Below are 16,012 nucleotides of genomic sequence, written 5' to 3' on the forward strand. Positions count from 1 at the left end.
TTCCTTTTTCAGGAAATGGGTTTGTGAATTCTCGAGCTTCGCCAAGCCTACTCGGAACTACTGGCGGTGGGAATGGCTTAGGGAAAGTCATGCCTACAAAGTCTCCACCTCCACCTGGAGGAGGTAACCTTGGAATGAACAATCGCAAACCAGACCTCCGTGTTGTCATCCCACCCTCCAGCAAGGGTATGATGCCGCCATTGGTAAGTTAAAACATTTGTTCTGTAGGTGGCTTTCTTTAGGGTAGGGTAAAAACAAAGTGGTCTGCACAGGGAGACACTATCTCATCTGCTTGCCATGAGTTACAGTAATAGAAAAGCCTTTTTTTTAAAGCAAAAAATAGCAATCTGACCTAAAAGCGGTTAGAGTGCAAACCCAGAGACATAGATTGGGATTTTATTTTGATGTCTCACTGACTGGGAACGGAGAACTTTGCTGGTTTGGAGGATGTGGGTTTTAACAAGGATTATGCATTATTCTGTGCAGGAATAGCTGTTTTTATTGGTAATGTAAATGCTATTAACGTGCCCCTAAGCACACTTGCACCTCTTTTTACTGGGCGGTAATGTTTGTGGGATGTAAAGTGTACCTTCAATGGTAATGATGGTCTGAGAGGAACTCGTGTGTGGTGTGACGTGCTGGAATGCAACTTGCGTTGCATAGTGTCCTGTGTTGGGTGTCCTGTCTTCAGTGAGCACACAAAAGAGTAATGAGGATCACGTTCAGTGCCTATTTGTGTGCTTTTCAATACTACTATGCAGTTTGGCATGTTGGTAATAATGTTTGTTCAGCCTCGGTTTAGCATAGCACACAAGTTTCGTGTCAGGCGTGAGGCAACCACAGCACTGAGGCCAGAACAGGTCTGTCAGGAAGAGTTGCTCTGTTTTTCCTCTAATTTGGTTGACCAAATCCTTTGGCCTTACTCTTTCACTGTCACGTAGAAATCTGAGACATCTATGTGCATATTCTCTGTTTTCTGTGTATGGAGGAATGAACCATAACCAGGAGGAGCAGGATATAAACAATAAGAGTACTCTCCGAATAATTTGTGTTTGTTTTTAAGATACCACAAGTGCTTACATTTGTTACTGGCATTCATGATGAATAATACGAAGTGAATCCAAGTAACAAAAGTTACAATTATCCTCAGAGTAATGATTCATCAAGTTTTAGGGTTTATTTTATTTTTTCAGGAATGCTGAAGTGTAGAAAACATAGGAAATACACTGGCTATTTTTTGAAGTGGAGAATATTTTTTAAAATTAATTAGAAATAGGTACAAGAAGAGCATCTTGTTAATGCAGTTCTAGTGTAAGTAGTGTACAGTACCTACTTACTGTTGTCAAGAACAACTTAAAATTCAATTTATTTTTTGTCTTTCTAGGGAAATGGGAAGGAGATTTCAGACTAGAGATACTGGGATGGCATTATGATTATATACGAAAAATATTTTTTTACTTAGCTGAATATGCATTGCATCAGTCCAGCCAGAAACTGCTGCGTTACATATCTGTGTATGATGTCCATGTGTGGTTGTGTCCCTGTTTTTATGAAGTTCTTTCTGCACTGATTTGTCAAAGTGTTTTTTCAATACATCTTTTATTAAGTGACTTAAGTTGCATACCATATTGTAACTTGTAGTAGTATTATTTACAGATTCAGGTGGCAAATTCACATTATTAATTAAATAAAAATCCAGACGCACAAACATGACTTTTTCTTTCATTTTTGAAAGCAATGCTATTTTTAGTAACTCTGTTATCCCTCTTGTTTGCTGAGTACAGTCGGAGGAGGATGAATTGGAGTTGGTGAGTTTGGGCTCCTGTTTGATGAGAGATAGCAAGATGCTGAAAACTTCTTTTACTACAGTTCTTCTAAACTGTAGTTTCATTAAATATTTTAAAGAATTCCAGTGTTCCCTTGCTAGCAGACTGAAATACATTTGTTTGATCAAACTCAAAACCTGACCAATTCAAGTTGAATACGCATCCAAAGTCCAGCATTTTCTATTTGTAAACTTCATTTTTTTCTGAAATAATTTCTGTTTTTCCTGGAGGGAACATTGGAAAAGAGCCTTACAGAGTAACTGTCCATGTGTATAGGATGTTTAATGGTCTTTATTATTGTTGTTTGTAAAATAAATAACCACTTATTCCCTAAATTATTGAAATATTTTTAGAAAGTGGCTTCACTCATGAAGTTCTTCAGATAGTAACACAAGCCATGTATTACTTATTTTCATGGAGATTACATCATTGCTGGTGAGGTCACCTTTTTGGAGTTCGGAATTATTTCATCCTGCGTGAGATTATCAAACCACAGGGGTGTTCCCTGTTTACTGAAAGGAGTAGAGAATTGCAAAATGAATTATTCTACCTTTTTTCCAGTGGAAAGATTCTGTTTTTGAAAGGAAACTCTTGGGATTCGTGTTTTTCTTTTCTTTTTTTTTTTTTTTTCCAAAAGGTTTTAACATTTGGCATTCTGTCTGGAAAATAACGTAAGGCTGAAATAATTCATAATTTATTTTTAGAGCAATTTGCAAATTGTTTAGCTGCCGTAGCACGAACCATGCAGAAGGTGCTGCAACAGAGTGCAATTGTAAAGATAGACAAAGAATTCTGCAGATTGTATAACTTGATGTGGTTTTGAACATGGACCTGTTGCTAATATGAGGCTCTAATTGCATGAAAGCATGGACAAAGTAGTGACTTGCATACACTTCTTAATAAATGCATGCTGTTGGTTGATTTTTACCTTAAACATGAGCAATAGACTTAAGAAAGCAAGGAGAAATGATTTTTGAAATGTAATATTGAAGTTTTTAAGGTTTATCGGAATGACTTGCTAATTGAGCAGTTCCAAACAGCTGTCATGCACATCCTCGCTTCTATACAGCAATGTCTGGTTTCCAGGGCAAGAAATAGAACTTTAGGTCAACATAGGAACACTTAATCAAGCAGAGTTGCATACATGTCAGAAATTGGAATTACTCAAAAGCAGTTGAATTAAGGCATTGCTACCAGCTAAAACTGGCGTGCTGTGCGGTGTGAGATGCCAAGACGTGGTGGAGAGGGGCTGAGGTGCGGGTTCTGCATGCAGCGTGGGCCCTCTAGTGGCTCTCAGGTGGGCTCCGCTGCTAGGGGAAAGGCACACAAAGGAAAGCCAGTAATGCCTTCCTTAAAGGCTCTTCAACATGGCAAAGCAATCCGAAGTATACCTGTAATCTTGCTTATTATGCTCATTTCTGATGCTAAATTTAGTGCTAGACAGCAGTTCCAAATCGTGGCCGTGAGCGCTCGTTCTGTGCGGTTGGAACCGAGCACAGAACACGACAACCAGAGATAGCACCGGTAGCGTAGCAGGAAACGAAGGTATCCAGCTCTTCCTGTTCCTGCTATTATTTGCACCAGCTTAAAAAAAAAAATCTGAAGGCTGTCACAAGTCTTCGATTGGCTGACTCCCAGGTACAACAAATAGTAGGTACTTCTCGGTGTCCTTGCTTGACTGAGTGTTCAGGAATTCTATTTAGAAATAAACCACCTTTATTAGCCACTCAAAATAAATAAATAAATAAAAATCCCAAGGGGAAATCCTTTGCTCTGGATTGTTTCCCAGTATACTCCTAACTTTTCCATTATACTGTAATCCCAACTTTATAGGCTGCCATCCAAGAAAGCTTTGGAAAAAGGTCAATTCCTGACAGACAGAAATCTGCTCTAATAACATACCTTTCTGCCAGAGCAACTCGGGCTAGTGGAGATTTTCAGAAGTACATAAGTGATTTAGAAGGATAAATTGCACAGAAGATCAGTGGGACTTTCTTTGTGACTTTTGGGCTTTGAAATCTGGGACCTGTGAAGCAGAGTGGGTACATCTGCTGAACAAATGCCAAAGTCTTACTGGGCCCAGAGGTGGGCTTTCTGCAGCATCCAGACAAAACAGATCAGAAGGTGGTAGCCAGTGGAAGATTGTAGCCCATTTTAATATGGTAGCTGTGGTGTGGGTTTTTTTTAAACTGGAAGGATAAAAGCCGGGGATTGATAGCCCTCAATTCATCTTCGTAAGTTTTAGCTTAAATTTGAATAGAGCCATGTTTCTGTACCTGCTCATCCCATTATTATAAAGAGAATTGTGAGTTTAATGCTGCTCACTCTCTCAAGATCAGAGTAGAGGAAAAAAAGAAAAGGTACTGCAGATACTGAAATGCTCGTGTGCCTGTCCTAAATGAGAACAAGTCCTAGCAGCTTCATTCTTTTAAAGCTAGGAAACGAAATTCCACCAAAGAGATGAAAAAATGCTGTGCTTACAGCAAATGCTTTTTTCAGAGATACAGGGAGGCTTGCTTTAAAAGCATATTAAGCAATTTGAAATCTAGCTCCCTTAGTCAAGAGTGCTTCTTTGAGAATGTAGAAATCCAGAGAGTAGAGAAAGGGACACTAAGCCTTCTGTAGGTAAGGGTAAGCATCTCTTGTTTAAAAATCAAAACGTGGCATTGCTGCACTTGAAGTTGCCTCCACGAAGAGCGGCACGTTCTGTGACAGAGCAGCTTTTCTGTCTGGTGGTATTCAGCGCAATGTTTAATGTAAGGTTTTCGAAACAGCAAATTTAGTTGAAGAGCTTAATTTGAGTGATATGTTTGCTACAGATGTTCATTGCAGTATGTGGCAAAGACAGACTCTTCACGCCTACAGTTAGAACAGATAATCTGAGACAATGTAGTTCAGCTGTTTTTCCTGTCAAAAAGCATAGTTGCTCAGTGTGAAGTCAAATGTCATTTGCTTTGAAAGGGATCTGCTTTATAACAAGTACTTTACCAGCTTCTCAGGAACCATGGGAACGGCAGGATTATTTTATCACCGAGGTCTTATCAACAGAAATGTATAAGATCTCCTTTCAGGACAGGTGTAGTCAGCACAGTGTCAAAGCTGGCAGCCAAAATTTGAAAATCTGATAACCAACTGGAAAGTGGGAGTCTCTTCTCTAATGGAACTGCACCTCGCCATCTGCATTAAATCCTCTTTAAAAATATGGCTTAAAACTCTTTAAATCACTTAAGAACTTCTGAGAATTGTTGTGCATATCACTAAGAAATTACATTTATTTATGTCCTACAACTCAAATTAACTCTGATGAAATCTGCATGCACAGAAGGGGGACCACTGAGTCTTAATTTTTAATTTCTGTTAGCCAAGATAATCTTTGGTTGAGTCTTGAAATGTTTTGGTTTGTTTAGAAAATTTATCCTGATAAAAAGTATGTGTTCTTTACTAAAATAGAAAGCAAAGAAACACATTTTAATCAAATGCTATTTTTATATTAGCACATAGTTTTCCATTGTTCTAACTGATATCTCACAAGACATGTTATTTTTAATCATTTATAGAATACCCAAAGGATAAGTAGTTCTCAGTCTACACAGCCTCTTGCTACCCCTGTGGTGTCTGTGACAACTCCAAGCTTGCCTCCGCAGGGACTGGTGTATTCGGCCATGCCTACTGCCTACAACACTGGTAAGCATTGTTTTTACTAAGTGACTTGATTTGTCAGATGTACAAGGCTTTTGTGATTCATAAGCCCAGAAAATTTGCATTTCTGTGACATTTCACTTGATTTTCCTCTTCAGTTCAAATGAAGGCTTTTATTCAAAAAAAAAAAAAAAAAAAAAGCTTTTAGCATGTAAAATGTGTAAATGTTGAAACTTACAGCCGGAAGAAGCTTTCAGTAAGGTTGCACCCAGCTGAACACGGGAAGAGACACAATGAAATGCATTGCTTTATAGCAGTAGTATTCAAGCTATCCATCTGAACTGAAATGCCTCATGTTGAAGTGATAGCTGATACTTCAGAGCATACTGTCCCTTGCATTCTGCTCTGCTGAATTCCAGAGGCACAAGGGAATCAGATTCTATGGGGACTTTCAGTTTACAAAAAGCCCAGCTGTAGAAAACCCAACCTGGGCCTCTTCCTCTTCAGTAATTTTATCTAAAGTGAGGTGGTGAGTTGCTGGAGGGTATTGTCAGCATTTCACCACTGGGAGTCTCTTAAGGATCCAAAGGACCTTAAAACTAATTTTATCCACAGTGTGATGCAAAGAATTTGATAATATGAGTGGTAATTGGTTTGTCCATTTCAAAAGCAGTTGAGGATATGGTGCCTCCATACCAACAGTGTTAACTTTGACTTGGATCTTAAGGTTCTGTATTTGTTACAGACCCTGCGTGCAACAGGTAAAGACATTTTTTGTAATCGTTTCCTTGGAAAGGAAGTACGCCTATACCCTTGGTGGTGTACAGTTGATTACTGCTGGTCTGTGATGCAGACCTGATGCGGGTCTGTGGTGTTTAATTTCCAAATGCACTTGCAGAGAAATTACATTGCAGATAATTATCAATAAATTTTTCTAAGTCTGACTTAAAATAGCTGTTGGTTAAAAGCGAGAAGGAAAACAAAGGAAATAAGTGCCCGCTTCACTGTTCTTTTTAAGTGAAGTCTAATTAAGACATTGAAATGTAAATTTCACTTGGCTTTTCTCTGAAAATCACTGTGTGTCTGTCGTCTCTGAACTTCGGATATTTGGTTTAATCTTATTCCTGACTACTGTGTAGTCCTGTTGTTCCTCCCAAAACTATTAATTTTGCTATTTACTTTATGTTATATACCCCAAGTAGAGTTAAAGTCCAGTCGTGGTAAATACTCTGCAAGTAAGTGTGTAAAATGTGTTTCGTTGATGACATAGTCTTATGCAACAAAAATTCTGAAAGGAGACTTCTGGCATTACCTGTATGAGCACTCTTCGTGGGCAGAGACTTGAAGCAGTCTTCAAAGCTCAGCTTTGTGAAACTAAAAACCAGGAGAGGCAGTGTATGGAGTGTTTTAAAATTAAGGTTAAGCAGTTTTTTTTAAATGCAGCAATATCGTTTTTGAGAGGGCACGTGTGAAGTTGTTTCATGAGCTGTCACATGTTCTTGTGGGTTGGTACTTCAGATCTTTTTTTTTTTTTTAAGGATGTGGTGGGGTATAAAGCCCAAGAGGGCACAGTAGGAAACGAAGAATAACCTTGTGCAAAGGCCAAGACAAATCCAAAAAACTTTATTGAATGTTTGTAGAAAATAGCTAGAACTTGAGTTAAACAGAGCTTTCACAATTTTGTTTGTTTTCTGCAAGGAAGGACGCCATCAGGAGTCTGTAATTTTAAAAGATGGAATAGATCGAGTAGCCATCCCTTCATAATCATTTTCCCAGCAAAAACATTGGATCTTATACATTCTGTCCACTTTTTTAGCTTTAAAAGTCTCCACTGTGGTTTTTTAGTTTGTACTTGTAGCCATCTACCAGCTAAGCAGCTCAAATCTCTTTCGGTCCTTTTTCCCCTCTCTCTGCAACGGTATTAATGCGCTCATTAGCCGACATTATCACACTTTCTGCATTGCTTTGGCCTCAGGGGCACTGCCCCGAGCACTTACTGGCGTGCATGAGGTTTGCAGCTGGAGAGGGACTGTTTACTCCTCAGCAATAGTAAATATTTATGCTGCGGTAGCACCCAACTAAATTGTTAAACATGAATGCAAATAATTGCTGCCCTGAGGGGGATTCAAGTCTGCAGAACTGAACGAAGAAGAAGATGGGTTGCAGTAACAGCATAATGAGTGGAGAATTGTGCGTTGTGACTTGCTCCAAATTATAAACTCCACGAATTTGCTGGACACGCAGATTCTGTTCTGATGCTTGCTACAGAGAGTGTTCGTATATTGCCTTTAATTACTGTTCAAAATAAACAAGTAGCTCTGGTCCCTGCTCGGAGGACCTACACTGTTCTGCTGGGCACCTAACAATTGCCATCATTCTGTCGTGCAGTACGGCACTGTCTGGGAAGCGGTGCTGTGTGCGTCCCTCATCTGCAATAACCTGTGAGCTGGTGGCTGAAACAGGCTCTTGGGATGAGAGGGGCTGTAGTCTGAGGCTATGGAAGCACCAAGGGCTATTGAAACCGGCTGTTATCGCTAGGGTATGATTTTAAAAACCAGTCCATTTCCTTTTGATAATGCTGTGTTTTGTGAAGCTTATAGCCTTTGGCGTTTTTCAGACACTTCAGTGATGTTTCTGTTGGACTGAGCCTCTCAGGAGCCTTGCAAATAGAAATCTGACTTCGAAACCAAATTGTCATCTGGGCATCAGGGTGGTCACCGCTTCTGTAGCAACTGCACTTCTGCAGTTCTAAGGGCAAAGATAAAAATTTAAATACATAAACAGTGGTTGTTTTTTTTTTTTTCCCCTAGATTGAATTTTTTTTCCAGGGCTGGAAAGGATAGATTCAACTCTTAAATCATTAATTACAGTGTTTGTTATCAGTTTTGTACGGAGATGCTATTCTATATCACTTGTTTTGCCAGAGAAATACTGTTTCTGCAGATTGCTGAAAGAAGGGCCACAAGAGGCTGCAGTCCTTGTTCTTACACAGGCTAGACTTTTTTCAGTAGCCAAAATACACAGAGATCATCAGCTCATTAGCAACTTACACTTCAGCAGAGCATATCCAGCCATCATCTGAATTGTATTCCTGTGTTTGGTCAGTCACTTTGCAGACAGACTTCAAAGGTGTCTGACTGTTTGGGTCCCAGCAGTAAAGGTTTCCATCATGCGGAAGGCACTCTGTCGTCACTTGTCCATCTTGCACCAAGGCACTTGTATAGAAATTGCTCTCCTGTTTTTACTGCTGGCAGATGTGTGATTATTGACAGAAATGAGAATGCAGATAATTTTGTAGCGGCACGTGTAACCTTTGGAAAAGAGTCTCCTCTAGCCCTTGTCATCAGACACGCTCTAAAGCATCAGAACGTAATTGTCCATTACCACTAAAGCTATAATTATGAAGAAACAATAGATGGAAACAAAATTCCTGCAAACATTTTCTTCAAGTTTGCTCTTACAGAAGTGGCATTGGCACAGGACAGCACATCCATCTCAAGTGCTCACGTTGCCTGCAGTTGCAGACTGGCACAGGTCTGGCAGCTCCGGAGGTTGAGTGGATGTCCTTGTCATTGGAAGGCAGACTTTTTTTTTTTTTTTTTTTTGCCTTGTAAAAGGCCAGGTCTGATTCTGTGCAGAAATAATTTTGAGCTTCTCTGAGAAGGAACCAAAGGGCAGCTTGCATAGCTTTACCTGCTGCGGTGCAGCTGGGAGTCCCAAGGTCTTCACGAAGACTCCTGCAGCGATGTGTGTGCATCTCTGAAAAGTGCAGTGCGCCTTCTGGCACGGGGCTTCCCTTACCTTATGGGGCATTGAAAGGGAAACCTAGGAACTGTCCACAGAAAACAAGTTGGTGGATGGGAATGGGGAAACTGTTCAAGAGAGAGAAATCGTAATGGTTTGGGTGTTTTAGGACGATGCAAGGACATACATTTTTAAACAATGAACAACCCTACTTAAGTGGAATTTTTGGTTAATCAGCGGGCAGTGTAGAGTTTGGCTGCTGGCATTTTGTCTCTTTCTCTAGAGACCAGAAATTATTTTAAGGAAGCTATGTTACAAGATAATTAAAAGCAGAGAAGTGTTTTAAAACCTGAAAGAAAAGCAAGGGGTGATAATGATAAAATGAAAATAACTTCCCATGTGTGAACAAAAAGTGAGAACTGTCTAAGCATTACAGCCTAGCCAAAACCAACATCCAGTCATTCACTGGTGATTAGGAGCATGTTGCTTTTCTATTACCCATTTAAATTGTATTTCTAAATAATGATATGCCTTCAAAATAGAGGTTTCTTTTGTTTCTTTGATACAGAGATGACAATTTAATCAGACATAAAATAACCAGTCTATTGTGGGAAGAGGGAGCACGTGGTGCTTTACAGTAGAGCTGCACAAATGACATGGAAGGGGTCGTTCAGGCTCCCGGTTGCAGTGCCTCCGGTCGTGCTGCCCCTGCCATCCATAGCCCTGCTGTGCCTGGCAGCCAGGCCAACAGCAGCGCGCGCTGCTTCGCCCCTTGCTTTGGGTATAGTCTGTAGGGCGATGAACTGCTCTGCAAGATGAGGCAGCCAGAAGGTATGCGCGCCTTGTCTGAGCAACTGCTGCCTCCCATCTGGAGCACGTTTTATCTAGAACTGAACCGCAGCCAGGATTTTCTTGGTGAGTTCAGTGCAAGAAACACCATTCCATTCTAGTGACTTGGTTCTCCCCTTTTTGTTTCATTTAAAAAAAATCTTCAGAAATGCAAATACTTGTTGTACTCTTAAGATGTGTCTATATTGTGTGTGTGTGTGTGTGTGCATGAAAGCTGCAGCCATGAGTTTAGAAGCATGTCCTTTTGAGATCCACATGAAGTTAGGAGGACTCTCTCTGGGTATCAGAGTTTTCACCTGCGAACTCCTTTGGGTCACTTGCCTTGTTGTTTTGGGTAGAAAGCCTTTATATTCGTGTATGAGTGTATCCTATGCACTCACATATTTATGCGTGTGTGTATATGTATGTAAGTATATTATAAATAAACCTGTTAATTACTTTCTTGTTTCTTTGTTTTTCCCTCTTAGATTACTCCTTGACTAGTGCAGACCTGTCTGCCTTGCAGGGATTTAACTCCCCAGGAATGCTGTCCCTAGGGCAGGTATCTGCCTGGCAGCAGCACCACCTCGGTCCAGCAACCCTCAGCTCTCTTGTGTAAGTAAACGCGATGAGGTTACGGTGTGGCATCCCACTGGGCACTTCTGCTTTCAAGCTGATTTCTCTGCGCTGGGAAATACTTAGCACGAGACCACTTTGTTTCTGCTGCTGATGTGTTTGTTGCCTTTCAAGTTTGCCCATTGGCTGCAGGAGCAATGATGATTTCTGTTATTTATCCTTTCTGTCAGTTCAGTACTGAAGCTGACAAGCTGGGCCCCTCCAGGCCCATCTTCTTGCAGGAGTCACCTACACAGTTAGCCTAAATGTTTGGAAACACGAGATATTTGTTTTTTAACTTCTATAAGTGCACTTCAGACCTTTAACTGATGCTTTCTTTCAACTTAGTTTCTTCCCCTCAGTAAGCTGCGTTTATTTACATGCTCATTTTGCGGGTGTTGAACCACAAGACAATGCCATCCCACAGACGCATGAATTGTCACTTTCTTTCCCTTTCTTGTGTTTTCTTATTTCTTCCTTTTGGTTTTCTTTTTCCCAGTACTGGCAGCCAGCTATCTCAGGGTTCAAATTTATCCATTAATACCAACCAAAACATCAACATAAAATCTGAACCAATTTCACCTCCCCGGGACCGTGTAACTCCCTCTGGGTTCCCGCAACAGCAGCAGCCACAACAACAACAACAACAGCAGCAGCAGCAGCAGCAGCAGTCGCGTCAGGAAATGGGTCGCTCTCCCGTTGACAGTCTCAGTAGCTCCAGCAGCTCTTACGATGGCAGCGACCGGGAAGACCCACGGAGCGATTTCCATTCACCTGTGGTGCTGGGAAGGCCACCAAATTCAGAAGATAGAGAGAGTCCATCGGTAAAACGAATGAGGATGGACACATGGGTGACATAAACTTGCAGTGTTGCCTCTTCAGTTTTGTGTTCTCAAAATGAACTGTCCTGACATATCTAAATTTATAAATAAGGACATGAAATAAGTATATTTATATGTATATACATACATGCATATATATATCTTCACATGCATATATATGTGCTAGTGTGTGTAGCATACACAAAATCATCAGGCACTTATTACAAACTTCTTGTATAGCTGCAGATGTCCCATGGTAAAATGTAACAGAACAATCCTATAGGTATTGATCTAGTCTGGCACTTACCTGGACTTGTTGTTTTAATAATATAACCTGTTTTGCAAAGAAACATTGTACCCGTATTATAATCCTACCACACTAGATTGCAGAAACCAAGAGGGCTCGCCTGTAGTAATGTCCCTGTGTGTTTTATTAAAGCTGTATGGTTACTTGTAGTTAAGAAATAATGCTTTGTAGCAGCAGAGCAGTAGAAAAGCAGGAAGAAGAAAGCAATACTGTACATAAAATGACCTTTATATTACCCAACCTGGCATGGGTCTCTATTGCAGAGGGTGCATGGAGAAGGGCTGATGCTAGAAAACATAAAAAACAAAAACCCTGTTTTGCACGTGCAAAAAAATAGTGTATTGGGTCAAAGAAGTGATTTTTTTAATGAGTGAGAGAGACATAGAGAACTCGCATGAAATATTCAGAAAATATTAGCCTAGAAAATAGAACATTAACAAAATAAAATTAATATATTAAGTTATAATTGGAATATGTTTGACAAATTTGTTTTTACGTTCATACCTTTGAAAAATATAGAAACGGATTTTAGCTCATGTATATTTTATATTAAAGAAAACAATACCCTAATGAATTGAAGACTATATATAAAGTTATATACAGTACTTTTGAACACATTCTGCTATGAATTATTTATATAAGCCAAAGCTGTATGTTGTAGCTTTTTTGTAGAGTATAGTTTTATCTTATTTTGACTTTCTAGTTTTTGCTTTCAAAGATGAAAAGGAAAAACTTGCAGGCGGAACCTTGGGGGAAAAATAAGCCATGAACACTTATATGTAAATTTAAATTTGAGCCAAACTCTTTGTGTATATAGCATCTTAAATATATTATCACCTTTGGTGTAAGTACCTATGTATTGTACGTTCACCAGATTAAAAAGTATATTTTTGTGGATTGACGCCAACTTGAAAAAGGCGAGGTCCTTATTAAGTAGAGTATTCACTGTTTAATATTTACTATTTTGTTAAATATACTGTACTTTCTTTGGATTTTAATTATTATTAATATTATTATCCAGATTTTTCAGAGGGTGTATAAAGGGGTTGTCCCCCTCACTGGTGGTGAATGTGTGCCGTTAAATTGTAATCTCTGTGCTGTATGGTTAAGCTTCATTATACATTTTATATATATGTATATAAATAGCAAAGTGGCAAAAAAAAAATCCGGTGTTAAGTTCATCCTGCATAAATATAAAAAATCTGTTACAACACATTTTAAGGCATCATTTTAAAACTGCCTCTTCTGAGGAGGAAAAAAAAAGTGGAAAAAACTTGACCTAATTTCTTATGATAGGGAAATAACACATATCAGATGAGCACAAAAGGTTTTTTAAGTGGTAAGTGGTTTGGGATAAAAGCTCAGCTTTCAGAATTAAATGCGCTGTTTCTCTTTGCTGCTTCCATCCAATAGAGCAAGGAATCCAGAGGCCTGTGGTGCTGTCACAGCTGGTGAGGAGAAGTTTGGTTTGGGCTTGGATTCACCGTGTGGCGTTACCGAGGGGTTTGTACAGCCTAGGTGTGCTGTAAGGAGAAGGGTGAGGAGGGAGATGGCAGTGCTGTAGGCCCTTGGCTTCTAGGCCCTGGGCAGGGCAGTGGGCGAGCGGTGGTGAAGGCTGGGTGTGAGCAGCAGCCGCAGGAGCCAAGAGCTTGGTGTCGCAGGCTGTGCGACCTGGCTGGGTGCGAGTGGTTTTGCGTTAGGGAGCGTTGTCGCCTTGTAGAAATCTGATTCCAGTTCTGTGCCGTGCATCTCATCTCCCTGTGCACGTGTTCTTTTGTACTGGGAACCAAAGGGAGTAGGTATTAGTAAATCTCACTGCTGTGGGTAGTTCTGGGCGAAAAACTACAGTGCTGTGTTATTCCTGAAACCCCTTTAAAGTAATCCCTGTCATTTATAAAATAAAATTTGGCTTTTTTTTTTCTTAATCTCACTTGATACTGTAAGAAAGAAGTATGAGAAATGAAAATCCGGTGTGGACAGCTATCTTGGCTGCTTGCTTTAATGTGTGATGGAAGAACAAAGTTAGGACGTACAGCTTCTAAAACCTGCTGCGTGTTGTCATGGTAACCTCTGAAGTCGTACAGGTTTCAATTTGTTTCAGCCACTTAACTGTGGAAATCATTCTCCATTCGCTGCAGTTCGTTATCAATTTGCAGAAGCCGACAGGAAAATGAGACCTTTTCTAACAGCAATTCAATTTCCAAAGTGACTGAATTCACTTACCACTACAGAGAACCTTTTAATGCTTTGAAAAGTTATGTGATTTTTTTTTTCATTATTTATGCACATCTATGAACTTTGCTGTACATCTGAGTGGGAGTTCTGCATTCACATTTACTGTCTATTTTCTTGTGTGCCTTATAAGATGGCTTTGCTGACTGTATCTCAATAGTCTTTATTTCTATGCAGGTTTTTAAACAGTAAGTACTATTGCTGTTTTCTTAAAGAAAAAAGCTACATAAGGGTTAGAGTTTGTATTGAAATTGCACCAGTGAATTTAAACAAACAAACAAAAATGGTTCTGAAGAACTGATCCTGGGACTGTTAACGTGTTGCCCAAACCCCTCCAACAGACTCGGCAGAACAAGTCTTTCACAGACCTCCTGTGTCAGTGGGAGAATCTCATGCCATGAAGTAAATGGGAATCCTGATTTTTAGTAACAAGTAATGAACTTTGGAACATACTTTTTTAGGAATTGTAAAAAAAAAAAAGAAAAAGTTTTATAAAAAAAGACATAGCACAGATATTTCAACAGTTGAAAAATACTTTTTTTAATTAAATATATTGAATGACGTTGCAAGTGGATCTGATCCTAGTTTGAACCCATTCAAGTCTGAATGATTTAAGATTTTTATCTTCTATTGTGACAAATCACCTCTCCATCTTTGAGCTCTCACTGTAGTATTTAAAAATTCACATGTAATCAGGGATTCGTCAGATAAAAATGCTTTAGCCTTTCCTTTCACTTAAAGGACACTAATGCATCAGAAACTTGCGAATTACTGTGCGCACAAGAAATACATAGTAAATAAGGAACATAATAACTCCTAACAATTGATCATGGAAAGACGTTAAATTAGAATGTGAAAGAAAGACTTAACAAATGTAAACATTTGAATCTTAGTAGAAACTTTCTTCACTTTGCTGTGCAAGAGAACACTGCTTTGCTATATTTAAAATGGCTTTTTTAAAAGAGATTTATGTATTTGGTAAATGTTTGTAGTCAACAGTTCACAAAGAAGCTGTTCACGGTTTAATGATGATAAGCCGTTTGGCGGCACAAGCTGGACTTTGTTGCCATCCTTGAGACGAATCTTTTAAGAAAAAAAATAAGTTAATCTCAATTTTTTCCCTGAATGTGTTGTTTTTTCTTCAATATACAATAAATATTCTAGTGAACTTTTTATCAAATGGTTAAGAAAAATGCTAGAGGTTGTTGTAAAATATTTGTATCCTGCATTCACTAAAGTAAAGATACTGGCTTTTACTGTGTACTCCAGCCTCTGTCGTATTTGCAGAGCACGGCGTTTTGTGACTTAGTGCGCTTCTCCTCCCTGTCCCCAGGATCTGAAATACCCATCAGCTTACCTTGATGTACCGGTTTTAAGCTGCAGCCATAGGTAGTGCTTTTAATCAATAGGAACTTAGTTTTTTGGCTACATGCACTTTACAGTCAAACTAAGACCTGGGTTGCTCTAAGCCACCTGTTACAAAATGCTTGCAGAACCTTAAATAAAAGCCCAAGGTAGAGTCAGCATCATGAGCCCAAGGCAAGAACTTACTGCCGGCCTCCCTCAGGGTCATGCTTCCTTTTGCTGCTGCAGCACCTGCTGCACCCTGTTCTCCTGCAAGCTGCAGCACTCAACACAGTGGGGCCCAGCACAGCTGCAGCTCTGGTCCTGGGTCTGCGTTCTGAAAGCAGAAGTAAGGCAGCAGCAGCAGCGCTGCCCTCACTGACTGCAGCGGGACACGGCCTAGAAAACAAATGGTTATACACGAGACAACAAGATTAAAGGGTCCATTGCCAGGCGCTGTCTCCTGCAAGACCCAGCATACATACATACCCATACAGCAGCCCGTGGTTAACAACAACAAACTAACACCAAAAAAACACAAAACACACACACAAAAAAAAAAACAACCACACACAGTCTGGGGTGGTTAAGTGCCCCTTGTGCTTTTATTTCATTTTCCTTTATTTAAAAAAATGTAGTAATTACCCCCTCCCCAA

General features: G+C 39.8%; 1 protein-coding gene across 16 annotated transcripts in view; it reads left to right on the plus strand.

The window, feature by feature from the left end:
- The window catches only part of MEF2A (myocyte enhancer factor 2A), an 87,958-nt gene extending 72,683 nt beyond the window's left edge, over positions 1-15,275 (plus strand). For 9 of the 16 annotated variants that reach the window (XM_035554888.2, XM_050712891.1, XM_035554879.2 and 6 more), the window contains 4 exons: positions 13-203; positions 5,384-5,510; positions 10,526-10,652; positions 11,152-15,275. In XM_035554888.2, the coding sequence (XP_035410781.1) occupies positions 13-203; positions 5,384-5,510; positions 10,526-10,652; positions 11,152-11,512 (806 nt within the window). In that variant the 3' untranslated portion in view covers positions 11,513-15,275. Of the gene's footprint in view, positions 1-12; positions 204-1,784; positions 1,809-5,383; positions 5,511-10,525; positions 10,653-11,151 lie in introns of all 16 variants that reach the window. The other 7 variants (XM_035554887.2, XM_050712889.1, XM_035554865.2 and 4 more) reach the window with 1 other exon arrangement.
- Positions 15,276-16,012: the final 737 nt, after the last annotated feature.

The sequence above is a fragment of the Cygnus atratus genome, chromosome 11, assembly GCF_013377495.2.
Source record: "Cygnus atratus isolate AKBS03 ecotype Queensland, Australia chromosome 11, CAtr_DNAZoo_HiC_assembly, whole genome shotgun sequence".
NCBI lineage: Eukaryota > Metazoa > Chordata > Aves > Anseriformes > Anatidae > Cygnus > Cygnus atratus.